Source organism: Ornithorhynchus anatinus, chromosome 11 (assembly GCF_004115215.2).
Source record: "Ornithorhynchus anatinus isolate Pmale09 chromosome 11, mOrnAna1.pri.v4, whole genome shotgun sequence".
In the NCBI taxonomy this organism is placed as follows: Eukaryota; Metazoa; Chordata; class Mammalia; order Monotremata; family Ornithorhynchidae; genus Ornithorhynchus; species Ornithorhynchus anatinus.
Window position 1 is genome coordinate 4,251,818 of NC_041738.1, and position 27,336 is coordinate 4,279,153.

Genomic DNA, 27,336 nt, shown 5'->3' on the forward strand with positions numbered 1-27,336 from the left:
GACCCCAGGGAGCCAGCGGCCCATGCCAGCAGTGTTGACCCACTTGGGCCTCCGGGGGAGAGGCAGAGAAGTGACCAGAGTTGCCTTCCTGTTGACACAACAGCTGGAGGGCCTGTCTGCAGCACCACAACCTTGGTCTCGACCATGGCGGGACAGCTCGGGGCACAGACCCAAGGTGCCACCCTGGAGCCCGCACGGTCAGCCCGCAAGGCCCTCCCACCCCACACAGTAGCTCCTGCCGGCACCAGAGAGGGGTACGCGTGATAAGCAGCCACCCCAGGGCCGGCATTCGCTGGGGCTTGGAAATGATGTGTGCGAATAAGAGCGGTCACCTCCCGGCGGAAGCAGTTCAGCATTTAACCACTGCCAGCTGGCAGTGCCCCTTCCCCTCCTCCTCCTCTTCAGTGACCGGCTGTTCCTTCAGCCTGGAACACTCCTGTGGCCATTTTAAACCTGGCTTTAGATTCGGCCACCCCAGCCAAACCTACTGACGCACGGAGCCTCCATCGGCTGGCTTTCTGGGAGGGCGGGAGGCACCTTCCCCAGCACCCCAGAAAGGGGAAGCCAAACTGGGGCCGTTGAGCCACTGACGCTCCCTGAAAGGTGACCGATATATACGACCGATAAAAAGTGACAAATTGGTAAGAACGATTGATTTGTCATCTGAGCGGGGCTCCGGGCAGACGCCAGAGCACCCCTGCCCCAGCTGGCCAGCCCCACAGTGGCATTACCCCAGGCCTGGTCATAACAATGGGTGTGGGGGGCTTTAGTCCCACTCCCCATTTTAACTACAGATGAACCCCACGCTTGCACACTGGGGTGAACATTATTTCACTCTGCCCTTCTCCCTTTCCCAAAGGACAACCTAAGCTCCCCACCCCCACCCTGGAGGTCCACAAAAACTCACCCATGCCAGCAGACGGCCACCGATGCCAGCAGTTCTGCTCGCTCCCTCCCGTCCACCTGGACTCAGGTCCGCGTCCAGGGAGCTAAGGGGAGGGCTGGGTAGAATGCCAAGCAGGTGACATGAGAAACAAACATCCCCATGGGCCTCGAGAACACGTGGGCACCATCACGGGGTCTTGCCTGCACCCCCCCCCTAAGGCGAAGAGGGATTTCTGCATACTCTCTACAGGGTCCTGGGAGACCCGGCTACAGGGTGAGAGGCCCCTCGGGAGGAGGCTGCCCTCCTGATTGGAGCCAGAGGATGGAGCCCCAGGTAGGCCCAGGCAGGTGGGAAGACCACCCCACAGCAAATAAAACCCCGAGAACTCGGTGCCGTCCCCCTCCAAGGATTGTTGCTTTCCGGAGCTCGGCACCCTGGAGCGGGGAATCCAAAAGATCAGCGGGTGCCGTCCCCGGCCTCCCTCACCTTCAAAGCTTCCCCATCTCAGGGTCCAACGGGCAATGCCTGGAGAGCTTGGTTGTGGCTGGAAATCCTCTCTGTGCATTCGCTTCAGCCAATCTTGTAAACTGGAACAGAACAGGCTGAATCTACCGACTGCCCCTTTGACGAAGGCAGGGACTCCCTCCTTTAATCCCCTCACACTCTAGAGGAGGCAGACATAGACATGCAGTAACAGGGGAAGGGAAGAGAACCCGGCTCTGCCACTTGTCTGCTGTGTGAGCCTGGGCAAGCCACTTAACTTCTCTGTACCTCAGTTATCTCATCTGTAAAATGGGGATTAAAACTGTGAGCCCGCCGTGGGACTACCTGATGAACTTGTATCTCCCCCAGCGCTTAGAACAGTGCTTGGCCCCTAGTAAGTGCTTAAATACCATTATTATTATAGAACCCTCTTATTTTAAGCCTGTTGTTGGGGAGGGATTGTCTCTGTTGCCCTATTGAACTTTCCAAGTGCTTAGTACAGTGCTCTGCACACAGTAAGTGCTCAATAAATACGATTGAATGAATGAATGAACTCCAGCAATAACAAGGAGACAGAGCTCAACTGTTGTCCTGAGAGTTTGTCACCTGAGCTATGGGTTTCTATCTGTCCCTGCTCCCTTTCTTTCACTCCCCCAGCCCCCCATGGCTATGGCAGAGGCCCGGGAGTCCTCCTAATGAAGACTCAATGTTGTTAAAGCAACTGAACCGGGTTTTAACACCTTACCCTGACCCACTTGCCCCAGGCCAGGAGGCTCTAATACAGCTTCACTGCCCTCACACCCACCCTAGCAGCCCAGTCAGCTGATAGGGTGAGATGGGCCAGTCCCCTTCCCCACCACAGGAAGCTGTCTGGGGCTACCGTGGGCAAAGGGAGGGGAAACACTTTGCTTTTGGAGGGAGGAAGTGGGGTCACATTTCATGGGGGACACGGTGAGTTTCCCAGGCTGGAAGGGAGGTGTGCAGTTCAGGCTGGGACTTACGCGAACCATGTCCCTGAGATGAGCCAGTCCCCGCTAGCAGGCCTGCTCTGCTCTCCCACCACCTCGGGCCTGACTCCCCACCTAGGAAATAAGTGGGAGAGGGTAGAGAGCAGGGGAGAGGAGAGCAGGGGAAAGGGGGCGGTCAGGGTCTTTACTGGACAATGCAGCTTAACGGTTGTGGTGGTGGTGGTGGGGTCGACGGTTGTTTTCATTTTGTTTATTTTTTTACAGTTAAGATGTGCAATCTTTACACTCCACAAGGAAAAAAAAAGCCGAAAGTGCTTCAGAGAGCCCTGCCAACAAACTAAACATACCAATTCAGGGAACAGAAAAAACAGGACAAGGTTTGATTTCAAAATTTCAATAAAAATGCAAAAGGATGTAATGCAACAGCTGTTCAACTTCCAAATCTAAATAGGCACTGTTTAAAAAAAAAAGGAGGAGGAGGAGGAGGAGGAGAAGAATAAGAAGAAGGGAAACGAACACTTCCGTTTTCTCCAGCACAAAATCCAGGACAAATGCTCTGAACTGTAACCGACTAACTCTCGATCCATCCATCAGTGGAACTGGCCCGTGAGAGACCCCAGCGAGGTAAGCCTACCTCTCAGACTGGGGGAGACGGTGACATCTGACTTTCCGGGGGGGCGGCGGCGGCTGCTGCTGCTTGAACTAAAACTGAACGAGTAATCTGACAAAACTGTCAAGAAAGCCCAGGTAAGGAACACAATCTGTTAACTATTCAACGCCTACGGAAAAGAAGAAAAACATCTTGCGCTCGGCATCCTGCTACATCAAACCGCCCCGCTGACCAGAGGAAACGTCTCAGGGTGGTCTGGCAGTCCGTCGGACATCACGGACGCGGCTTCAGGCTTCGAGGGAAAAAAGGGGAGGGGGGAGGGGGCGGTTCGGACTGAGTTAGAGCCACTGTGGATACGGTACACATCTAGCCTAGCTGGATCCGGGTCTGGAACTGCTGCTCACTGATGTCTCCTTAGAACGGCGGCTGTCAACTAAACCGTAGTATTTCTCTCCGTCAGAAGCCGAGGGGGGATCGGGGAAGCCGGCGGCCGGTCAGATCTCCCCGGCTTCGCGCTCTTCCGAGCTCCTCCTGTCTTCCGACCGGCCGTTGGTGCTCTCGTAGGAGCGCTTCTTGTCTTTGCGCTCTCGGTCGCGGGGTGACCTCTCTCTTGAACTCCGGTCCTTGTCGCGGGAGGTTATGTCTTGGTCTCTCAGTGACCGATCTTTATCTCCAGATCTTTCTTTGGAGGACCTGGAAAGACAGCGGTGATTTCACAGGATGTTGAGGGGTCGCTGGAGCCCCGGGAGCCCCATGAAGGGGTCGGGATTCCCTCGGAGCTGCCCGGTGCCCCGAGAAACCTTGCGGAATTTGGCCAGGACGGCCCCGCTGGGCAGCTGGCTGAAGCGGCGTGACCGGGCCTGGGAGTCAGGGGACCTGGGTTCCAATCCCGGCTCCGCCACCTATCTGCTGGGTGATCTTGGGCAAGTTATTTCACTTCTCTGGGCCTCGTCCACCAAAGGACGATTCAATAACTGCCATCCCTCCTATTTAGACTGTGAGCCCCATGTGCGCATCTTGTACCTACTCCAGTGCTTGGCACATAGTTAGTGCTTAACAAATACCACAGTTATTATTGCTATGATTATTAATAAGTTCTACGAGTCCCAGAGGCATTAGACATCGAGCCAACGGCAGCCAACCTCCAGCCAGGCAAGAGGACCAGGTCGGACTGTTCCCCGGTCACTCAGGTGGACACTAATGGGACCCGCCCACACCCTTGTCTCCCTTTCAATTGGAACAGGAGTTAGGGCACCCATCTGGAGAGGGGTCACAGTCGTTTCAGACACAGCTTAGTCAGAGAAGGAGGAGGAGGAGGAGTTGCTAACATGAGGCAACGTCCCAACGGCCCACAACCTCTGGAACTTGTGCAGGAACAGCCACGACACCCCGTTTCCAAGGAAGAACCTGCCACCCTCTGGGGGCTGGGCACGGGGCCGGGCGGCTCTTCCCCTCAGACCCCAGCAATACCTTCGTTTGGAGCGTTCTCTGCTCCGGTCTCTGGAACTATGGCGGCTTCTCTGGTGGCTGCGGCTACGGCTGCGGCTGCTGGAGCGAGATCTGTGGCGGTGGCGCTTCTCCCGGGATTTGGAACGAGTCCTTCTCTTCCGCTCCCGTGAAGCAGAGCGAGACCGGTGCCGGCGGCGCTCCCGGGACCTAGATCTAGGCCGAAGCGAGGCGACAGTAAGGGCCTGAGCGTTCCTGAGGGAGTCAGGGGGTTGGGAGGAGTTTGGGGAGCATCTGGGAACCCCTGTTATATCGAACCAGCACCGATCCAGCCGGATATTAGCCCCGGTCCGCCCTGCGGCAGGGCACCTGTGGAAAAAGAGCTGCTTCGAAGAGGATTTTCTTCCCCTGCCACGAGCCGGTATGGAGGAAATACAGCTCTCAGTCCCGTATTCGTATCAAACTAATGATTCTGGAGCTCCAGAGTCCTAGCCAGCCCCGCCTCCAAGACAGACAGAGATGGACAGAGAGCACCTCAGTCTCCCCACCCTAGTCGGGTCTCTCCAGAGACCAGGCGGCCTGGCGACGGAGGGCTAGAGCAGAATGGAGACCGGGACAACCGGGAGATGCATCTAGGATGGCGAGCTCATGCCCCCAAATCACACCTGGGTGGGCTGCAACTGCCAGCCTGGGATATCCTGGCATGTCCCACTTGGCAAATCTCCATCCCTTCTTCCCCGCTGGACTGGCAAAGGAAACAGTGAGGAGTCATGGCCCTGAGAAACCAGAGGGTGGGGATTTGGCGGAGGGAATACTTGGCTGCTAATGGAAGCAATCAGCATTTGGGCACCCTTCTGTCTCCTCCCCTTGCCCTCCCAATCTCACAGCCCCAGGAGCGAGCCATTAGCCCTGCAATCAGAAGGAGATGATCGCAAAACAAAACCCCAAAAGACAGTCAACACTGACTCTCCTATTGCGGACTCCAAAAATCAAAAGTATCCATCATCAGTCAGGCCCAGCTCAGAGTCAACTGCCTGACACTAGGCAATGAAAACGCTCTGGCCGACAAAGCAGAAGCTGAGATCGGATGTCTCATAATCAGGCCACACCCCCTAGACTGTAAACTCATTGTGGGCAAGGAACACGTCTACCAACTCTGTTACGCTGAACTCTCCCAAGCGCCTTGTACAGTGCTCTGCACATAATAAATGCTTTGATAAATACCACCGACTGACTGATCCTCCAGAGCAGCGGCGCATTCTACAACTGAGAAAGACTTGCAGCCCAACAAGTGGGATGGGGAAAGGGCTCCACGTGAGCTCGCTGCGGGCAGGAATGTGTCTGTTTGTTGTCATAGTGTACTCTCCCAAGTGCTTAGTACAATGCTCTGCACAGAGTAAGTGCTCAATAAATACGACTGAATGAAAAGGATCTGCCCCCAAATGCCCCGGGACCAGTTTGCTTTCTGATCATTCAACCAGGGAATCAACGTTATTTACTGAGTGCTCTGTACAGAGCACTGTGCTGACTGTTTAGGAGGGGACAAAAGAGTTGGTCAGAGACCATCTCCCATCTCTTGCCATTCCCCTGCTACAGCTGACCACCTCAGCTCCCCGGGAGCCCCAGGGTGGAGAACTGGCAGAGGATCTGAGGGGCCAAGGCTGGAAGACCCCGGGGGGGAGTTGGGGTGTAGGGCTGTGATCCTGAGAGGTCAACAGCGCTCAGAGGCTTACCCTGATTGACTGGACCACAGAGTTACTTAACAGACTTGATCCAAGGGAATAGGCATGGCCTAGCGGATAGAACATGGGCCTGGGAATCAGAAGGATCTGGATTCTGATTCTGGCTCTGCCACTTATCTGTTGTGTGACCTTGGGCAAGTTACCTCATTACTCTGGGCCTCCGTTCCCTCATCCGTAAAATGGGGATTAGACTGCTTAAATGCCAGAAAAAAACAAAAACCAAGGCCCAATTGCCAGACGAGGAGAGGTGGTTAGTTGACTACCTAGTCAGAGCATTCCTATACACACATACTGAATGGGACTAAACACCATTATAGCATCTGGCAAAAGAGAACATAAGTAACATACCTTTTGGGATTCTTGCTATGTGATCGGGACCTGCAAGGAGAACAGCTGTCAATCAATCGTATTTACTGAGCACTCACTTTGTGCCGGATACTGTACTGAGCACTTGGGAGAGTACACCGCAATACAGACACATTCCCTGCCCACAACTAGCTTAACTAGCTTACAGTCTACAGTCCTTAGGCCACGAAGACACATGCAACATAAGCCAGTCAAATCTGCGGTTGCAATCACTACGTTCCTGGATTTACTGAGAGAACAGGGGAGAGAGACAATGTTACTCTGCAGAAACCTGGCCATTTTGACCCAGAATACCACTGACACAGTTTATCATTTTAGTTTCAAACTCCACTCTCCTTTACTGGATACAACTGAATGAATGGATAGATCCTGGCTTCCCTCAACGTGGCCTGTTTTACTCACCTTCTCAAAACGTATGGCGCTGAGAAAGAGGCGAGAACATGACATGTGCAAAAGCAAAGCCTGTTCCAAAGCCAGAGTCAACGACAGAGCCCAAATTCAGGTGGGTCGGGGGGTGGAAGGTGATGCAATTTGATGTAGGGGGCACACAGAACAGGGGGCACACAATGTAGGATCCATTCTAACCCAGGGAGAGGTGACCCACCTTCCAGTCCATCTCCTCAGAACACTCCTCAACCAACTTGGTCCCACAAACACATCCTCCGTACCCTCAAGGGACCGATCCCCGCGACTCACTGACACATTTTTTCCCCCTCCGTCACCCGACACCAAACTCCCACCCTGCTTGCAAAGACTTTTTAAGAAGACGCCATCCTGACAGATACATTTCCCATCCCTACCAAGCAGCTCTTCAGTGAGCCCCTCATAAGAGGCTCAGAGAGCTTGTCTACCCTCCACCCTCCAGAATAGCAGGGGATTAAGACGAACGGCGCCCCACTGCCCCCCGGCCACTCCACCGTGCTTTTGAGATGTGGTGGGTTCTCCTTTCGAAACAATTACAGGCCCGGGCTGCGCCCGTGTCTTGGGATGTTTCCTTGAAATCCCTAGAAAAGGAATCCTGAGGTTTTAATGAAGAAAATGGAGTTAGAACGAACCTTCTCAATTTCTCCCTTTCTTCCCGCTCCCTTTCCTCCCGGCGCTTCAGGCGTTCCTGGTTTCGCTTCTCCTGTTTCTCGGCCACAACTCTCTAAAAGAACAAAAACAAGACCCCCGGCCACCCCCGACACCACCTTTATTCAAGTGCCGCATAATACAGAGCTTTGGGTACAGAAGCCCATTGCTAACCTGCTCTGCAGTGCCATGACATCACACAACGCACACTACCACTCTCAGCAAAATCACTCTGGTAGAGGCCCCAGTAAATACACACGATAATTACCTTCGGAACATGGAAATGCCAGACTGGGTCAGGTGAAGACTTCTTCCCGCCCACATCTAATCAGAAAGAAATTTCCGCCCACTTCCTGGTCTTTTAGGTTCCATACTTTCCTCCACAGGGCAGCTAGGATACCCTGATGCCAGCACTCCCCCTCCTTGGAAGATCATGGTTCCCAATTGATGTTTATACCAACTCCGGACCCTATACTCCAAGGCTCCGCCCACTGGTTCCCAGACAGCCCCCATCCTCCGCCTTGCTTCACCTTACTCGCCGTCTCTCACGCTCATATTTCTTTATCTAGTTGGGACCTGCCTTGGGCGGGGGCCTGGGATGCCATTCCCATTTTAGTTCAATGCTCTCTTCTCATTCCAGCCTCCTTCGAGCACCTCGAGCAGTTACGGACACATCGTATTTGGTCTGGACGGTCCCGTTGCTTCCATTCTCCTGCTTCGACTCTAGATATTTTGTGTCTATTTAGAAGTTAACGTATTTGTCTGGCCTCCCTGTGAGAAGGCAGGATCCAGTCTTGTTATCTCTTGGGATTTTCCCTTGGTGCCTAGTTTGGCGACCGGCTGCTGACTGGCCGAGCCACACCCAGAACACAGGTTTCGCTCTTTCCCAAGACGGCGTTTCTTCCGAAAGGCAACGCTGCCTCTCTTGGCACAGTACTATCCTTTGTGTTGGTGGTTTACTCTTTGTTCCTCATTTCTATCCCACAGTTCTCATTTCAAAGGGCAGTGTGGGTTACTGCCTGGGACACTGGGCTACAGAATGGCTAAGTGTCCATTCACAGTGAGTGTGAACGTGTCAGGTACATGAGACACTGCTCACATCTGCTGTTAAACCGAAATCAACGCCGGCTAGCCATTCATATGTCTCCTAGGAGTTATGACTTGTTGGGCGGGGATTGGGGGGAGAGCCCACAGGGCAAGTAAAACAACGTACCTTGAGCTCTTCAAGCTTTTCTCTGATTTCGATGAATCCCAGGTGCAGCTTCCCTCCGAAGTGATCAGCGAGCCGCCTGTCGTTATCGTGTAGACCCAGATAGGCAGAGCACACTTCACACACCCTCAGCTTCTGCTGCTGGAAGCTGGAAGCGGGCATGGAATTCCGGTACACTTCCTGAAAGGGAAGACAGTTGGCGGACTCACCCCTTTGGCCCAATGGTCGGTGATAAGCGAGTGTCCGATCAACAGTCGGAGCGGCTCAACACAATCAGAAGTCAAGTTCTCTTGCCCTGGGACCAGAACATCTCCTTGACCTTCCTATAGAACTCACTCACTTGAGTCGGGCTCATTGCAGTGATTCCAAAAAAAAAAAGGGCTGGGGGAAGGGGAGTGGATCTGTCCCAGTTCCAGAAGAAAAGTTGTTCCTAGGTTGCAGGGTGCCCGGCAGGCCCACTACTGTGTGCTAAACATGCACATGCAGCATGTGTGCCTGTCCACCATGGTCCTCAGGGCTGAACCACGGCAGCTGCCCTGTGGTACCAGGCATGCCTGGGAAAGGAGGAGGAGCTACGGCTTGCTGGCCAAATATCTGCTCACGTCCTCCTCAGGGGAGGGGACCGCCTCGCCCAGAGTTTGTGGAGGGTGGCTGGGGCGGGGGGAAAGGAGGAGAAAATCTGAGAGGTCAAGCCAATTTTCAATGGGCCTCCTTTGGACACCTGTCTAGTGTGACCCCAAAGGTTTGCTGCAGAAGGCTCTCAGCTCCTTAGCCTCAGTGCGCCCGCAAAGCACGTTGGAATGGATTCTGCCCAGTCAGTGTTAATGCCGTGACAAACCGAACTGGGGCAACAGGGCAGCCTGCTGGTTTGGCTTCATTCGCCCGAGCGGACAGACTGATTAGGCACTCTAATGAGTTGTAGCAATTTGGGGAAATTTTCATTGAATATAACGTGAACCGGGCACCCTTTCCTCCCACTCCCAAACTGCGTCAAACACCCTTTAAAGTAAATTAGTTCTTTCTGGACTGGTCTCTTGGTTGAGATCTGGGCTGAATGCAAAATCCAAGTGCCAGGAAGATTCAAGTAACCACCCTGCCCTTCTCATCCCACACCTGCTCTTTAGAAACCTCTGGGCTAGTGAGGAAGGTTTCAGCAAGTGGGACCCACAGTTTGGTTACTTCTCTGCATTAGCCAACTGTTGGCTCCCTCTGGAACACAGGGACCTTTCCCGTTGAATCTGGCCCCGTAGGGGTCATTTAAGTTTTCCCTTCGGAGGAGGGCCTATCGATCGGTTGTCCTCTCTCCCCAGCCCCTTAAGGCCCCCTGATGGGGCGGGTGTTCAGTCTCGCCTCATTCGCTTTCCATTACCTCTGCCTCTCTCTTCTTGGCCCGGGCTTTCTCCACCTCATCCATCACTTTCTGAGACTCTTCCACGTTTCCTTCGGCTCCCAGTTGTTCTACTTTGGCAAGTAACTTACCAATTTCCTCATTCAGTTCGTGGACCCGTTCGGCCTCGGGGAAAAAAGGAAAGAGAAGAGCCATTCAGTGCCTCAACTTTCATCACCAGTTTTATCCCAAAAGTAGGCTGAAAGGGGCTGAGATGCTATCAGCAACTACCACCACGTGGGAAAATCCTTCCTAGAAAGTGAATGGGCATCCAGGAAAGATTCTGGAAGAATCAGAGCCAATGGCGTGTTCCCAAAGCAAGAGCATTTTGACACTAGCCTGCTCTTCAATCCTCACCACAAACTCTATCCTTTCCTCGGGCCTCTTCCTCGCCCCTAGATCCACCCTTGAATAGGCATTTCCCTTTAGCATCACTCCTGGGGACCTTTACCCAATCCACTCTGTGCCATCCAGCCATCTCTGGGAAGGCCCTGCTTCCAATCCTTGCCCTGCCTGAGAAACCTCTCTCCCTGCAGGTTGCCAGCCCGCTCTTCTCTTTTATGATGCCAACTCTTCTCCAGACCCAGGACCTGGCTATTCTTGGAACACTGCTGGCTAGCCTGCTTGCCCGTCACCCCTCCTGGGAAGGTCCAAAGGCTTCAAGATCCCACAGCCGAGGACAACGCGCTTTGGTTTTCCGGCAAGTGACAGGGCAGGAGGAGAATGCTTGAAAGCGCTTACTTTGGCTGCTACTTCAGCACTGATCTCTTCTTGTGTTTCTGCTAATCGTTTCTTGGCCACCTCTGTCCGCCTGTCACAGTCTGCAATGAACGACTGCAAGTGATCCATCGCCTATGATGTCAAATCAGAAAACAATTACTGCTAGAAAAGAACGCAGCACTTTCTCTACAAAATCCATCCTTCAGTGGTATTTATCAAGCATTACGCAGTGCAGAACACTGTCCTAAGAGCTTGGGAGAGTACAGTGCAACCAGGTTGGGAGACGCGTTTCCTGCCCCCAACAAGCTTACAGTCTAGAGGGGGAGACGGACATCAATGTAAATAATTCCTAGATCTATAGGTAAGTGCTGTGCAGCTGGGGTGAATATCAAATACCCAAAGGTCACAGATCCAGGGCACTGACAAATATAAAGGGAACTTAAAAAAAAAAACAACCTCAAAAATATATTGGGTGGGGCCAGACTATTTAAGAAGCTCTTCAAGGTGACCATCAGGAATATGACGTTTTACATACGCTCGGGTCTCCGCTAGTGTCAGGGAGGGGGATGGTCACACACGTTACGGAAAACTCACGCCCCTGAGCACATGAGCGTTGCGTCCTGTCCAGACAGACATGTGCTCCTGGACTCAAGCAGAACATTCCTCAACTACCCACCTGGGTTCTAGCCAAAATAAGTGGTGAAAACACAGGTTCTGGAAGAACTGAAGGTCTGTAAAGCTTAATTGACAATTGGTTAATGGAAATTATTTCCCAGTCAACTAGACATAGATTTCCCATGAAAAATGACTGGCTAATTGGGAGCACAATCATTGTCAAATGGAAACTGAACTGGAATTCCAGCCCCAGCAGTATGAGTTTCTCACAGAGATGGGGGGACAATTAAAAAAAAAAATACCTTTATCTGACCCCTTCTTCCACCAACTGGAAAGTAATTGAGAGCACTCAGATAAAAGCTGAGTTCTGCTCTGCTGCAGTTACAGCAATCTCCAACAGAATCGAAAATTGCTTTTTTCAAGTTTTCTAAAACTCAAAGGCCCGGGTTTTTATAGTACCATTAAAGCCCCCTTAAAAGAGAATTTCTTTCGCCAAAGTTAGATATACCACTAGTAGAAGAGGGAAGTGCAACTTGCTGCAAGAACGGGCCCCCATATTTTTCGGCCAAAAAGATGCCTCCAAGAGTCACGAAGAGCCCTCGGTATCCACCTGAGCTGCCCTGAAATCTGGTTTCTGTGGCCTTACAACTGAAAGCCAGAGAAGGGCTTCCCTGGGCTGACCATCACCAATGGGAAGCACAGCAGAGGTTGGAGAATAAGCCGAAAAAACTTTTGTTTTAAAATAGTATTTGTTAAGGGCTTTTACAGTGTATCAAGCATTGCTCTAAGCACTGGGGCAGCTCCAAGATTATCAGATTGGACACAGAGTCCCTGTCCCACATGAGTCTCACAGCCTCATTAATCCCCATTTTACAGATGAAGTAACTGAAGCCCAGATAGGTTAAGTGACTTGCCCTAGGTCACACAGGAGACAAATGGTGGAGCTGGGGTTAGAAGTTCTCTGATTCCCTGGTTTGTGCTCTCTCTACTATGCCACACTCTTTCTCTTTTAAAGGGAATAATGGAAAAGGAAGGGGAGAGGTGGTCAGAGGACAAAGAGGCAGAAAAATGAGATGAAGGGAAAAAAGGAAGGGCAAAACAGAAGGAAAAAGGAGAAAACAAAGAAGGAAAAGATGGGCAAAAAGGTGGGTAGTGGGGGAGTGGTGGAAGAGAGGGTTTTGGGCACCTTAGACCTACGAGTGTTAACTTTAGGTTATTAATAATAATAATAATGATAATGGTATTTAAGCACTTACAATGTGCCAGGCAATAAGTATTGTACTAAGGTTCTTTCTGCCCATCACCACTGAATGCCCTCCTCTTGTGCTTGATTAGTTGGGGAAGCGAGGACCCCCTCCCATCTCTCACCCCTCACAAACAGAGCCATGAAAAGGAGAGTAAGAACGGGGAAATACCCAGAGGTGCCCTTAAGGGCGGGTGGCTTTCTGGATATGAGAGAGGGAGAGAGAAGGGTGGGGGGAAGAAGGGGAGAGAGAGAAGGGGAAAGGGGGGGGAGACAGAGAGAGAAGACAGTGGGTAAGTAAAAGTGGGAAATGTGGTGAGAAAGAGAAAGGACAGATTGGTAGGTGATGGGAAGAATGCAAGAAAACATTCTACCCCGAAACAGAAAAAATGAATGCTGATGAATTTCTACTCTTTAGACAAAATTCTCAAATCGTCAAAATTGCTAACCCTCTAATTGGAAAATTAGTGGCAAAGCATTGATTTAATACGTGAGAGGCAGCATAGCCAAGGGGATAGAGCAAGAGCCTGGTAGTCAGAAGGACCTAGGTTTTAATCCTGGCTCTGCCACTTGTCTGCTGTGTAACCTTGGAGAAGCAGCGTGGCTCAGTGGAAAGAGCATGGGCTTTGGAGTCAGGGCTCATGAGTTCGAATCCCAGCTCTGCCACTTGTCGGCTGTGTGACTGTGGGCAAGTCACAACTTCTCTGTGCCTCAGTTCCCTCATCTGTAAAATGGGGATTAAGACTGTGAGCCCCACGTGGGACAACCTGATTCCCCTATGTCTTGCCAAATCCAATGGCTCCTACTCCATTCTAATCCTCCTTGACCTCTCTGCTGCCTTTGACACTGTCGACCATCCCCTCCTCCTCCATACCTTATCTCACCTTGGCTTCACGGACTCTGTCCTCTCCTGGTTCTCCTCTTACCTCTCTGGCCGGTCATTCTCGGTCTCCTTCGCTGGAGCCTCCTCCCCCTCCCATCCTTTAACTGTTGGAGTTCCTCAAGGGTCAGTTCTCGGCCCTCTTCTGTTCTCCATTTACACTCACTCCCTCGGTGAACTCATTCGCTCTCATGGCTTTGACTACCATCTCTACGCAGATGACACGCAGATCTACATCTCCGCCCCGTCCTCTCCCCCTCCCTTCGGGCTCGCATCTCCTCCTGCCTCCGGGACGTCTCCACCTGGATGTCGGCCCGCCACCTAAAACTCAACATGAGCAAGACTGAGCTCCTCATCTTCCCTCCCAAACCCGGTCCTCTCCCAGACTTCTCTATCACCGTGGATGGCACGACCATCCTTCCCGTCTCTCGAGCCCGCGATCTCGGTGTCATCCTTGACTTGTCTCTCTCGTTCACCCCACACATCCTATCCGTTACCGAGACCTGCCGGTTTCACCTCTACAATATCGCCAAGATCCGCCCTTTCCTCTCCACCCAAACGGCTACCTTACTGTTACGGGCTCTCGTTATATCCCGGCTAGACTACCGTGTCAGCCTTCTCTCTGACCTCCCTTCCTCCTCTCTCGCCCCGCTCCGGTCTATTCTTCACTCCGCCGCCCGGCTCATCTTCCCGCAGAAACGATCTGGGCATGTCACTCCCCTTCTTAAACAACTCCAGTGGTTGCCTATCGACCTCCGCTCCAAACAAAAACTCCTCACTCTAGGCTTCGAGGCTCTCCGTCACCTCGCCCCTTCCTACCTCTCCTCCCTTCTCTCTTTCTACCGCCCACCCCGCACGCTCCGCTCCTCCGCCACCCACCTCCTCACCGTCCCTCGGTCTCGCCCATCCCGCCGTCGACCCCTGGGTCGCGTCCTCCCGCGGTCCTGGAACGCCCTCCCTCCTCACCTCCGCCAAACTGATCCTCTTCCCCTCTTCAAAACCCTACTTAAAACTCACCTCCTCCAAGAGGCGTTCCCAGACTGAGCTCCTCTTCTCCCTCTACTCCCTCTGCCATCCCCCCTTTACCTCTCCGCAGCTAAAGCCTCATTTTCCCCTTTTCCCTCTGCTCCTCCACCTCTCCCTTCCCATCCCCACAGCACTGTACTCGTCCGCTCAACTGTATATATTTTCGTTACCCTATTTATTTTGTTAATGAATTGTACATCGCCTCGATTCTATTTAGTCGCCATCGGTTTTTACGAGATGTTCTTCCCCTTGACTCTGTTTATTGCCATCGTTCTCGTCTGTCCGTCTCCCCCGATTAGACCGTAAGCCCGTCAAACGGCAGGGACTGTCTCTATCTGTTGCCGACTTGTTCATCCCAAGCGCTTAGTACAGTGCTCTGCACATAGTAAGCGCTCAATAAATACTATTGAATGAATATGTCTACCCCAGCGCTTAGAACAGTGCTCGGCACATAGTAAGCGCTTAAATACCAACATTATTATTATTACCTTGGGCAGGTCACAACTTTTCTGTGCCTCAGTTATCTCATCTGGAAAATGAGGGCTAAGACTGTGAGCCCCACGTTGGTCAGGGACTGTGTCCAACCTGATCAGCTTTATCTTATCCAGGGCTTACTACAGTGCCTGGCACATAGTAAGCACTTAAATGCCATTTAAAAAAAAAAAAGGTCCAGGTTTCTTACATCCAGTTCTGTGCCTTTACCCCTCTTTTTTATATCATCAGCCCTGCCAGAAACCTCTGTTTTTGTTTTTTTATCTTTCATAACACTGAGCATGACTATATTGACTATTACTAGCATCTATAACATTCTCTTTTTAACACTGGCAGGGTACACATTCATGGCTAACCAAAAGCAATCTCTTACATATTTTCCGGGAGAAAGAATCAAATGGTAACTAATAATAACATACATCAAGTTCAAAGAAAAAGTCTTGTTCTTTGGATGCAATTTCGTAGTCGGCTCTCAGAGCCAGGTCATGGACTTTCAGGCATTCTCCAAGGTCCATCCTCTGAAAAACAACAACAGGAAAAGAGATCAAACAAATGGCATTAAGAGATTTAAAATAGATTTCAATTTGTAATTAACTACGGAGCACGCCATTCCAAATACTAAATTTTATTCGATTTGTCCTGAAATTCTCTAGTGGTATAACCCAGTCCTGACAAACCCAAGCTAAAGTTCAGAACTAGGGGGACGTTCTTGAAGTGTTAGCTATGAGGTCCCTTCCCAGCCCAGGTTTCTGATATTTAATACTAGAAAATGAAGAAGAGCCAGGTTCTGGGGTCTAGCTATCCCACCGGGACAGCCAGTGGCCCTGGTAATTCCACATGAAAAGAGAAGCTAAAAGCCTGCTGGTGTTTACTGAGCGGCCATTTTAGCGAGAGGGCAGGACCGGGACCATCAGGTTTTAAAGCTTTGGAGGGAAAGTTGTTTCAACAACGGTAACTACTTTCTCGTTGTCAAGGTTTTCACTGGTGCTCAAGCCTACAGTTGTGGGAAGCCCTTCGATAATTATTAGTTTATTTGTCTAGTTCTGTCCAACTGGCTTTGTGGCAAGGAGAGAAGGAACCCATTTCTCCTCAGAGAGGAAGGAGAGTGAGAAAGCAGAATCAGCGCACGGAAAATTACCACCAGGATGTGCTGGTAGAGCAGCCCACGGCCGCTGGTGATAATATTTGTTAGAGACAACTGGGTCGGCAAAAGAAATTCATCATAAGATCTGAAGATGCTGTTATGCCTGCAAAAGTATTCTAGCTACCGAATACAGCTGGCTAGACCTGGGCCAGATTAAGAGCCCTGGACAGTGTCATTTCTGAATGCACTTCCTCCAGAAAGCTTTTTTTCAATTAACCCCAATCATTTTCCAACCGTCGGTTCAATCCACACTTTCTTTGCTCTTATAATTACTGCTTTCACACACATATCGATTATAGAGTTGTCTGTCTTGCCTCACCTCCTGGACGGTAAACTCCTTAAGGATGGGGGCCTTCTCAACCCTTTTCAGGGTATCCCCAGTATAGTGTGATGCACTCTGTGGGTGTTTAATAAACACTGTGTCTCGCAGAAATAATAATTATGACACTTGCTAAGTGCCAGGCACTGTTCTGAAGGCTGGGGAAGATAGAAGTTAATCAGGTTGGGCATAGTCCCTGCCCCACTGGGGGCTCACAGCCTAGTAGCAGCGTGAGAAGCAGCGTGGCGCGGTGGAAAGAGCACGGGCTTTGGAGTCAGGGCTCATGAGTTCGAATCCCAGCTCTGCCACTTGTCAGCTGTGTGACTGTGGGCAAGTCACTTTACTTCTCTGTGCCTCAGTTCCCTCATCTGTAAAAAATGGGGATTAAGACTGTGAGCCCCACGTGGGACAACCTGATTCCCCTGTCTACCCCAGCGCTTAGAACAGTGCTCTGCACATAGTAAGTGCTTAACAAATACCAACATTATTATTATTAGTAATAATAATGATAATAATAATAATAATGTTATTTGTTAAGCGCTCACTATATGCCAAGCACTGTTCTAAGTAGGCAATGGGGGAGATACAAGGTTATCAGGTTGCCCCAGTCTTAATCCCCATTTTACAGATGGGATAACTGAAGCACAGAGAGGTTAAGTGACTTGTCCAAAGTCTCTCGGCAGATATGCGGCAGAGCCAGGATTACAACGCTGGTCCTCTTCCTCCCAGGCCCAGACTCTTTCAGAGAAATGTCGACGGACTATTGTGCTTTGCCAACTCCAGTGCCAAGAGCTCTCGAAGCCCCCTAATTCTCTCGAGAAAATGCAAGAACTTGGCAACTTGGATAGGATGAGGTCCTCCTCCTCTCCCCTCCCTTCTGCAACCTTGGCCTCTGTTAAGGTGGGAACCAGAAAGGAATAACTTTAACGGGTCCTCTGTTTTCGAACCTGAACTGGAAGGCTGTGGGGGTGGGGTGGCTGAGGGATTAGTCTGCTCTTTTCTGAGCATTTTGCAGCTGTTGCCTCGGCCAAAATCGACTTCGCTGAAACAATGGCAAGAGAAGGGGAAGCTCTGAATCTGGGACCTTGCAAGTTACTCCTGGGGCAAATTCCTTCCTCTCGTTTATTCACTAAGAAGCAAGCCTCTAAATTGGTGAACTTTTACCCTGACAGTGCCCCATACTGCTCTTACACAGAACATTTAAACATCAGTGTGTGGTCAAAAGCCCTGTAGATGAGAGTACATCTGTATTTTTCAATTTTAAGCAATTACAGAAAATAGAGGAAAATAATCAGTCACTGGTATTTACTGAGTGCTTACTGGGTGCAGGGCCCTGTACTAATTGCTTGGGAAGCACAATACAACAGTTGGTAGACATGTTTTTAGTGTAAAACCCTTAAAAAAAAAACAACCCAGAAAATCCACACATTACACAAATCCTCCATGAAGGTGTGCAAGAGAGGCAGTTATTCCTAATGCTCAACATTCTTCAGTGATTTGTTAAACCCAGCAAGACACACTGTACATTGAAAACATAGTTACAAAGGTTAGTTATGGTACAGGGAATTCTCTAAGGCAACTGTGATATTAAAATCTCCTTGTATCATGGGGAAAATGCTGCTCTAACAACCAGTTTCAATGAGAATGGATAGGTTAGGGTGTAGCTAGTCCGAGACCACCACAGCTAACATTTTCGGATGCAAATCCCCATTTTCTCCTGCTCGCCAGGAGCAGAAATGGTTTGCACAATAACCCTACCAGCCTCCTTCATGACACGCTCTCTGTGGCCGAGTCAGAAAGGCAAGAATAACTCTCAGTCTGGCGGGGACAAGGAGTCTGTGGGGCGGGGGGCAGCTTGGCTTGTTTTTACAATCAGTAGGCATTCCGATCTCCATGCAGTCTTGGGGGTCCATGACGAGTTTCCCGATTACGGGTCTTGGGCTAGCAGAGATGTTTGCCCTAGGGCCCCGGTCCTGACGGTGTCCCCAGAGGGATGGGAGATGAGCCCGTGGGCTGTTCTTCAGTCGATCAATCCATCAACGGTATTTACTGAGCGCTTACTATGTGTAGTGCACTGTACTAAGTGTTTGGGAAAGTACAAAAGAATATAGCAGCCACATTCCCTGCCCACAACGGGCTGATAGTCTAGTCTAACTTCCCGCTGCAGCCACGGGCCAGAGCGCTACACCGGAGGCATATCTGGCCAAGCAGGGTGAGGGCCACCACAGCAAGGGGCCGAGCTGACCTTCCACCAGACCGTGCCCTGGAACTTACCCCACTACCATTCTGTCGCTTTGTGATGACACGCGCAGCTGCTAAGAGCCCCACTGTTCTTCGTGGAAGAGGGCTGTTGTTGGTTAGAGCTGGTTGGCCTCTCTCCCCCACCTGGACCCAGCTGGTGTGGTAGAATGAAAAATGAGCCCACACTGACCCATTCAACAGCTTTTTCAAAATAATCATCCTGAGGGGATTGAAGGAAGGGACAGACCCAATGGAAAAATGGGTGGTCAGAGGCTTAAAGGAAGGGTGGGGGGACCATCCAAGTGGGGCAAAAGGCGACAAGGATGACAGGTGGGCTAAGGTTGCAGGAAAGGGAATGAGAGGTCAGGCTAAAATTTACCTGGGTGGGAGGACATGGAAGAACCCTCTTGCTGATCTTCTACTTGCCCCCATTTTCCCCAGAACGGGAGCCTCTACAATAACACCACCTGAGTTATTTGATAAAGTGCTCACTATGTGCTGAGCACTTTACTAAACGCTGGGATAGAAACATGATATTCAGGTCACCAAACCTACTTGCCATTTTACAGCTTCCAGGAACACTTGGGGTTCGGGCTGAAAACAAACCGGTTTTGCCATCTCCTGGGTGGGACTCTGGGGGTGGGGAGGCTGTACCGGGGAAACTGAACTTACGACCCAAAAAATCCATACGGGCGCCCAGGGCTAAACACTGTCCCGGCATTCTACGAGCCAGCCCTCTGACCAACCGTGCAACGATGGGCATGGGAGTCGCAATCAAGTCGAGAAGGCCAGGACATCCTTTGAGGCCATGTCAAATAGAGTGTGACAGCAGCATAGAATTATAGTCCGGATCCAATTAAAGGGCTACAGAGCGGGAAGAGCTGGCCAGATTGCTCGACGGTCAGGTGCCCCCCGGCCCGGACTCCCCACCGAAGCCACATCCAACTTTGAGCAGTTCCGTGGGTGTCATCCGAGGCTATATTCGGCATCCAACGGCAAGACCAGATCTCAAACAACCGAGTCCTAGAATGCAGCCCGCCTCCTGGCAGTGAAACGATGAGCCGGGCTCGCTGCCGCCCAGCTGGCTGGCGCATGTGAGGAGAATGGATGACAGCAGGATATCCGACCGGCCAGCTACCGTGGGGTGGACTGGAATTGGAAAACCTTAAAACATTTCCCCTGCCCTCCTCGCTTTCAGGCCCAGAAAAACACAGTGTCGGACCAAGCCGCCTCCCAGCTCAGAAGTGGCAATGATTCTCTGAAACTCGACCAACACGTTCCCCTGCAATGGAGAGACTTCTTTTCGAGGAAGAACGTCCCAAGGTTTACGACAAGGAGGACGAAGCAAAACCAGGGCCAGGCTCGGCAGATGGCAAACATGACGATATGCCAAGCGACAGTCTTCGCGTGTTCCCAATGTGATCCGCATGGCGGGTCTGACATCGGCCTTTGCAGCCACACGCAAAAAACATGTGAATCTCACCATCAGTGGCGTCTTCTTTGAGAACGAGGAAGACAGCAAGGTGTAGGATTTCTAATTATACACGCCCACTTCTCCCAAAACTCCCGTTCTCATCCCACTTCTCCATTTAGGAAAACCCCCACGAAAGTCCTCACTCTGCCCTGTTTCCAAACCGGTTCTCATCGCCAAAAGGACCTCCCTGAACTCCCTAATCATATTCTTCCCCAAACACATGGTGAACATACGTAGTTTTGTCAGAGCTGCCGTGAAGCAATATTATGTAAGTTCATTGTGGGCATGGAATATGTCCGTTTATTGTTACACTGTACTCTCTCCAGTGCTTAGTAGTGCTCTGCACACAGTAAGTGTTCAGTAAATACAGCTGACTGACTTAACTTAGGAAAGAGTTATTAAAAAGGTACCGTGGCAGAACCACCATTCTCAGGGTCCTAAGCCAACGGAGCTTCTTCCCAGCGGCTCCTCTAGATTAGTAAAGATGAAAGAAAAAAAAAAATCACACTCAACCCTATGGGACTAGAAGAGTCCATTAAGCATCTCCGGGATGCCTGGCTTCAGTTCTCCAATTGCGGGGCTCCGTCTCTGGTGAGAACATCCTTTTATTAGTGGTATGAGGAGAGGAATGAGCCCAGGGAGGGGCTGTGTCCACCCTGATTATCTTTTATCCACCCCAGCACTTAAGCACCTATCTATCCCAGCACTATGTTTGAGCACAGTGTTCAATAAATACTATTATTACTATTACTAGACATCCAGCCTTCAATCTGCATCTGATCCTATGTTACACCCTACAGATTGGCACTGCCACCCATCTCGGACACCCTCGCCTTTCAGGGATGGGCAGGATTCCAAAGATTAAAAAACTGAATCCAGCTGCACTTATCGCCTCATTGGTTCGGGGAAATCAAATCAGCTGGATTCCTTCAAAAATATGGTAGAAAAAAATCATCTCAACGGAGCTGTTTCTGAAGAGTACCGATCAGTCCAGGTCAGGTGGTGCTCACTGGCAATGTGTTCCAGGAACTAACGCTATAAAAGAAATCAACTCTCCGGCGTCAAGCTGTACTTTTGCAATGGGAGGGATCAGAGACTAGGAAATGGCCACATGTCAGATTTCTGATCCGGCTGATGTGTGATGGGAGGTTCTGTTTTTCCCCCAAGTACCCCAGACTAACATTCAAGACCTGGAGAGAGAAGATTTATGACTAACTAGGGCAATCGTGCAAATGATGACCCTCGGAGTGGGAGTCACGATTAAAATTCAAGTATGCCGTCGAACAAACGGAATTTAAGTAATGGTTCTCCTTTTAGCTGATGTTCTTGGGCTTCTTTTTATAAGAATTCCAGACTAAGGGTAAAGCAACAGAGAGTTAACAAAAGTAACCAAAGTGAGTGGTATCAGATATTAACTGAGGAGTGACAGTTTTGTTTTCAAACGGGAAATCTGGGCCCGGGGTTTTCAGTTCAACTGGCCATGAGCCACTTTTCATGTTCGGGCCCTGACACTGTTAAGTCCCAAACAGCAGTGGTGCTTGAGTGCTCAGGGTTTTCAGGCAAAAGTTTTGATTCACACTAGAAATTAATATCTGCAAAGAGCAACCCTTTGATCTAATAAAGCCTAGTTATATAGAAATGAATACGTTTTTCCATTCAGGTTTCATATGTATATTTTAATATGCCTCACATCAGACCCCATTCCTGATTATTCAGGGTAACAGAAAAAAAGTAACAGGAGCCTCTAAAATTAAACCAAATTTGTCTTTAAAATTTCAAACTATCTCTGTAGACACAGAAATCCATACGGTAAATTTCAAAAACATTATTCTACAGCAAAAGAAAAAAAACTGCAATTATGTCACAGGTACTTGCAATATTCTACTGCTATAACTCGAAACGGTGAGGGGACAGGAGGGAAATCTTTGGATTTACAAAGCTCTGTTAATTAATTCATCTGTTAAATAACACATTGGAGCCTGGGAAAATCTTCCTTCGTCTAGGAGAAGAATATTCAGAGGCAAGGCAGTGGGCCAGTCAGCAGTCAGTCACAGATGACACCTGTTTCTAAGAGCACCACTGGTCTAGGCCGATCCGAATAGGAACACCTTAGAAAAAGGGCCTGTCAAGTAGAGGCCAACTATAAAAGCAAATTCATCTCTCGTCGTCGGGGAGCCAGACAGCAGTTCTTTTTATTTTACATGGCATTCCAGGGGTCAGACTCGACGCTTAGATACATACGGTTCCGGAGAGGACGTCATGAGGGCAGCAGTTGAGAAGGTGACTCTTGCATACTCGGTCATCACTGAATTTGATTCGCTGGCGGGTGGTGTCTCCTGTAATACAGGAACCAGTAAAACACAAGGTTAGAGGACGGGGGCATATTCCTTTTCAGAAAGTCCCATTCTGACTAGCCCGTTTAAGTGCTGCAGGAAAGTGAAAATAATCTAACGACTATCTGGATGGGAGGGCTCGCCCATTTAATCCCCTGCACAAAAACCCTAACTTTATATCGGGGATTGCAGTCGGCACTAAAGTGAAGGGGGGGAGGGGGGGAAGGAAGGCAGATGCAGTTTGGAAAGGCTTACGGTTGAAATTGCAGTGCGCTAAGGGATAAAATGTACCAGGCCATACGAGTTGTTCGTTAATGTTCTAAAAGGCCTTTACTCAATAAACTATTTCGGAAACCTTTGGTTTAACCTCAAAAAGGAAAGGCAGGAAAAAGAATCTTGCAAACAAATAATACACACTGCGAATCCCCACTGTCCCCCAGCTCCAACTCGTCCACTATTTGGTTTCGTCTGGAACGACGCCCCTTGGTGAAGGAGGGGTGGCAGGAGGGAAGGAGGAAACGTTAGCGACGATGAAATAATGTGCTGGAAAGGGTACAAACCTGGAAGGTGTTCACACACCAGTAAATAAAGAGACAGTATCTACACAACAGTCATGATATGCAACATGGAATTTTTAAGCCTCCCGGTAGCCCCCATTCCCTAGCTACCCTGGATGGGCCCTAGACTAAATGCTGAGCTGGGTCGATCATTAATTCAGTCTTCAAGGTGGCATGTTGCACTTCCTAGAGCAGCAGAAATACCAACCTGATAACCGGATATTGATGCCCAATTGCAGGAATGAGGTCGTAAACAACCATAGTTTACAACTGAGTGTTCAAGATATAGTTATTTTACTGAAATCTCTCTCCTTTAAAATAAAACACACCAAAACCAATTTAAAAAAAAACATCACCTGTGAGTAAATTTTCAGTAAGACATTCTAGTTGTCAAAAAGAGATCATTTCTAAGGAACTGTCCATCTGAAAATGCACAGTGATGTGTCCTGGGAAAACAGGATACTTTCTCAGCTTTTACCTGAAAAATTCTAACATCACTCAGAAGTGAAAACCTACTGGTGAATTACTGAAGTGAGGGCAGCTGTTAGGGCAAAAAAAAAAAAAAATTCAGTTAGCTCTCCTACCCACTTGCCTAAAATTTCAGTATTTTTTTTAAAAGGGCAGTGGGAAAAAGAATAGGTAATTTTCTGTCCTTTGGCAAAAACATCCATCGATTACACAAGAAGGGTGAGACACTCCAGGAACTCTGACATATATCTGAAAAGGTGTAATTTTTCAGTTATATAAAATCTGGTTCTCACAGCCACTGCCTTTATTCTCCCATAAAATCTCTTTTGGGGGAAAAAGAAAAACAAACCCCGCCTGATTAAAGGCAGTGCTTGGGAAATGAAGACAGTCATTTTTGGGCAAGATTTTGTTCCAACTATTATAACTTAATAAAACTTGCAACAGATACTTCCAACTTGCAAGCAGCATAAAATTTTCACAAGCAATTCACAGGACAGAGAAGCTTCCGAGCAGTTCAACAATAGGTTTTCTAGAGGCTAGTCTCTCCTTTTAACAGGTGATGTTTAATACCCTAGATTTGGAATAAACCGTTTGGAGTTCAGGCCTGCTATTACAGAAAAGAATTTGGGGAGGGCAGGGGAGGAGAGTATTTTGCTGTTGTTGTTCAATTTTATACACGACTGCGTATGTTCCACATTCATTAACACGTCTGAAAAGTTAGCAATAACTCACGGCTCGGCGAATGCGGGGCCTTTCTGACACTCCCTTGCAGATTGAAGTAGGCAGGCATAGAAACATTGAACCTTTATAAATAAAACAAGGGGCCAGATTGTTCATTTTGTATAGAATAAATAGACTCTGCCAGCAATTTCAAAACAGCATCTAGAAGTACATGTTGACTGTAAAGATTCTTGAACATGAAAATAAAAGTAAACCAAAAAAAAATCCAAATTTTTTTTTTTTTTTTTTTTAAAGGATATTCTCAACTCTACTGGCCAGGAGAGAGATTCGGTGGGAGCCCAGCCAAAGGGAAGAAGGGGAACAACCAAGGTTTCACTGAGGCCTCTGACAAAGAGGTGTGTTGGGAGGGTGAAGACACTTTAATTTTAATTCTTCCCCAAGCTCAACCTGGACTGGCCCTACAAATTAAAGCCTGTTGCTTTTCCAGATAGACAATGAGGATTCCAAACCCCACTCCCGGATAACGCTCCTGTTCCAGTAAGAGCTTCCTTTAAAACTTTGGTGGATGCTTAGACGAGAATCCAAACATTTCTTCCTGGGCTGCCTTCCACTACAGGCACCAACAAAAAACCACTGTATGGGGCTTTTTGTGAGGTCGTTATTTGTGAATACCTATAAGCAGTGTTTCAGAAAAATGAAGCATTACTAATTTTGATATAATAATCAATCCGGAAATTTGGTCACACCGGGTGGCATTTGTTTACGGACAGCTCCCTTTTCTAAAAATCGACAAAATTAACGGATGGAACTGTCTTCTAGAACTCGTGAGAGTGAAGAGAGGCACGTTTCGCAGAAGTAATTAAATCTACATATAAAAATTACAAAATTAAAAGGGTACATTCTGTCATCGCGCTTTTAACAGGGCCGTGTTCTAGGGGATACACTCTGAAATCAGGGCCTTTGGGGAAAAGATCTAAACTCTTATGCAATAATATTAGCTGTTGGAAGGATGACTGCTCCTCAAGGTAATTCTAAAAAAGAACAGAGACCTCAGATTCCAAGGAACAGCTTGTAAAGTATTTGTTTCCAGCTGCTGCGCAAAAGTTTATTTAAACTTTTAGAGCATAATTTACCAGAGTTCAGGGAATGACATCATCTGCTATGCCGCACATTCTTGATTATCCAAGCTAGCTCAATCAAAATAGTAATCCCAAATTATTCTGCATTTGTTCGTAGAAAGGAAAGTTCTCAGCTTCCAACTGAGAACTGAGAACAAGTGACGCTAAGTGATTCTGAGGCAGCCCAAGGTTGGAGTCACGGTCCCCCCAGGGCTCGGCCCTTTCCCAGAGGAGTCGTGCGGGTGATCCCACTCAGACGAGGGGTACGGAGGCTTCAAGGAGGGCACCCCTCTTGAGATGGAAACAGGCGGGTGGGGTGCAGGGCCTAGATGCCAGAGGCTGCCATGGCCCTCCCGCAGATGTTTCTGCTTCGCTTCCCGGGTGACATTCTCCCTTCATTAGCATTTTTCTATTAATTCTCTTTTCCAGTTGTTTTGCTCTTTTTCTCGTTCTCTCCCCTTCCCTGGTTCAGTTGCCATCCCCTCTACTGTAATTTAAGGCCAGGTGGGAAGAAGGGAGAGAAAGCAGGGGGGTGAGCGGGCAGGTGGGAGGAGCCTAGAACTGAGTTAGAGTTTCCTTTGGGAATCTGTCACCTGCACACAGGGGGTGTGGGTTGTTTTTTGTTTTGTTTTGTTTTTGAACGGGGGAGCGGAACCTAACAGAGCCTAAGCAGTGTGCTATTTCCTCTGGGACCTGGGCCAGGACGGGATGTCTAAAACCAGGCCTCCAGGGGGCCGGGAGTGAGAGAGCCCACAGTCCAAACCCAGCGGGGCACCGAGTGGAAGACTGGGGGGCCGGGGTGCAATCGATGACCGAGGGCTACAGCGCTTGTGGGAAGGTAGTTGTCAAAGGCTATGCCGCAGCTGACAGAGCATTTGTGGTAGAAGTTGAAAAGAAGATCTTCGCAAATAAATACCACTTCTGTGTTTGTCAAGGTCTGGCCCAAACCATATTTCTGAAAGGAACTTGGTCAGAAAAGTTCCCAGAAGAGAGGGCAGTAGTGATGAAAACAAGGATCTCAAATGATCGTGAATAACACTACCCAGCTTTAAATGCAAGGGTTCCAGGGTGGGGAGGTGGGGAGGGAGAAGATGGATTAAGAGGCTGGAACCCCAGATCCCATAAAAATCTTTCAGGGGCACCCCAGTCCCAGAGATTCCTCCACTCTGCCCACAACAAAGACACCCTGATTAGTCTAGAGCCACAGAGTCTCGAACCCCCTATCTAGGGACTCCTGACCCTTTCTCCAACCCAAGACACTTAGAAAGAGGAAGGACATCAATCAAAACTACCTGCAAATCCCTATGTTTAAACCAACCAGTTCAGAGGGCCAAATAATTCCAGCTCTATTAATGTAAAGGGAACTGGAGAATCTTCTCATGTGGGCAAAGTCTCCTGAAAAAAATAACCCAAATCACAAAAATCAAAGCCTGGTGCAATTACCCAAATCTAAACAGCGGAGCTGACACAAGACCCATTTCTTTAGAACAATTATGCTGTAAATAAATTCAGCAGTCTGCTTGCCCTGTTGATTCATTCTCTTCTCCCTGCTACAGTCCAGCCTGTTATCCCAAACAAACCTTTGAAAATCGAACATCATTTCTGACTCTCCTGTTTACCAACCCATTTGCTGTTCCTGCCTTTCCCACTTTGGGAATGCCCCATCCCCTTAGATGCCCAACCGCATCTTTCCTATTCTTCCAAGTCCTCCCCAAAAGTCACCTTCTCTAACCAACCCTCCACTTGTCTACTCACATCATGCCATCAGTCAACTGAGCATGCACATATAGGTCAGTTTGCTCATTCATTCTATCAATTAAGCAATACCTTTTCTTGAAAACTTTAGGGAAGTTAAG

General features: G+C 49.3%; 1 protein-coding gene across 8 annotated transcripts in view; it reads right to left on the reverse strand.

The window, feature by feature from the left end:
- Positions 1–2,572: 2,572 nt before the first annotated feature.
- The window catches only part of LOC100087663 (putative RNA-binding protein Luc7-like 2), a 37,937-nt gene continuing 13,173 nt past the window's right edge, over positions 2,573–27,336 (reverse strand). The window contains exons 2-13 of one of the 8 annotated variants that reach the window (XM_029074643.2): positions 24,414–24,484; positions 23,074–23,138; positions 22,565–22,659; positions 18,883–19,003; positions 15,565–15,663; positions 10,911–11,021; positions 10,152–10,295; positions 8,786–8,962; positions 7,557–7,648; positions 6,484–6,513; positions 4,418–4,609; positions 2,573–3,640 (exon numbers count right to left, since the gene is read on the reverse strand). In XM_029074643.2, coding sequence (XP_028930476.1) covers positions 3,442–3,640; positions 4,418–4,609; positions 6,484–6,513; positions 7,557–7,648; positions 8,786–8,962; positions 10,152–10,295; positions 10,911–11,021; positions 15,565–15,663; positions 18,883–19,003; positions 22,565–22,659; positions 23,074–23,138; positions 24,414–24,471 — 1,383 coding nt within the window. In that variant the 5' untranslated portion in view covers positions 24,472–24,484 and the 3' untranslated portion in view covers positions 2,573–3,441. The remainder of the gene's footprint in view (positions 3,641–4,417; positions 4,610–6,483; positions 6,514–7,556; positions 7,649–8,785; positions 8,963–10,151; positions 10,296–10,910; positions 11,022–15,564; positions 15,664–18,882; positions 19,004–22,564; positions 22,660–23,073; positions 23,139–24,413; positions 24,485–27,336) is intronic. The other 7 variants (XM_029074641.2, XM_039913665.1, XM_029074645.2 and 4 more) reach the window with 7 other exon arrangements.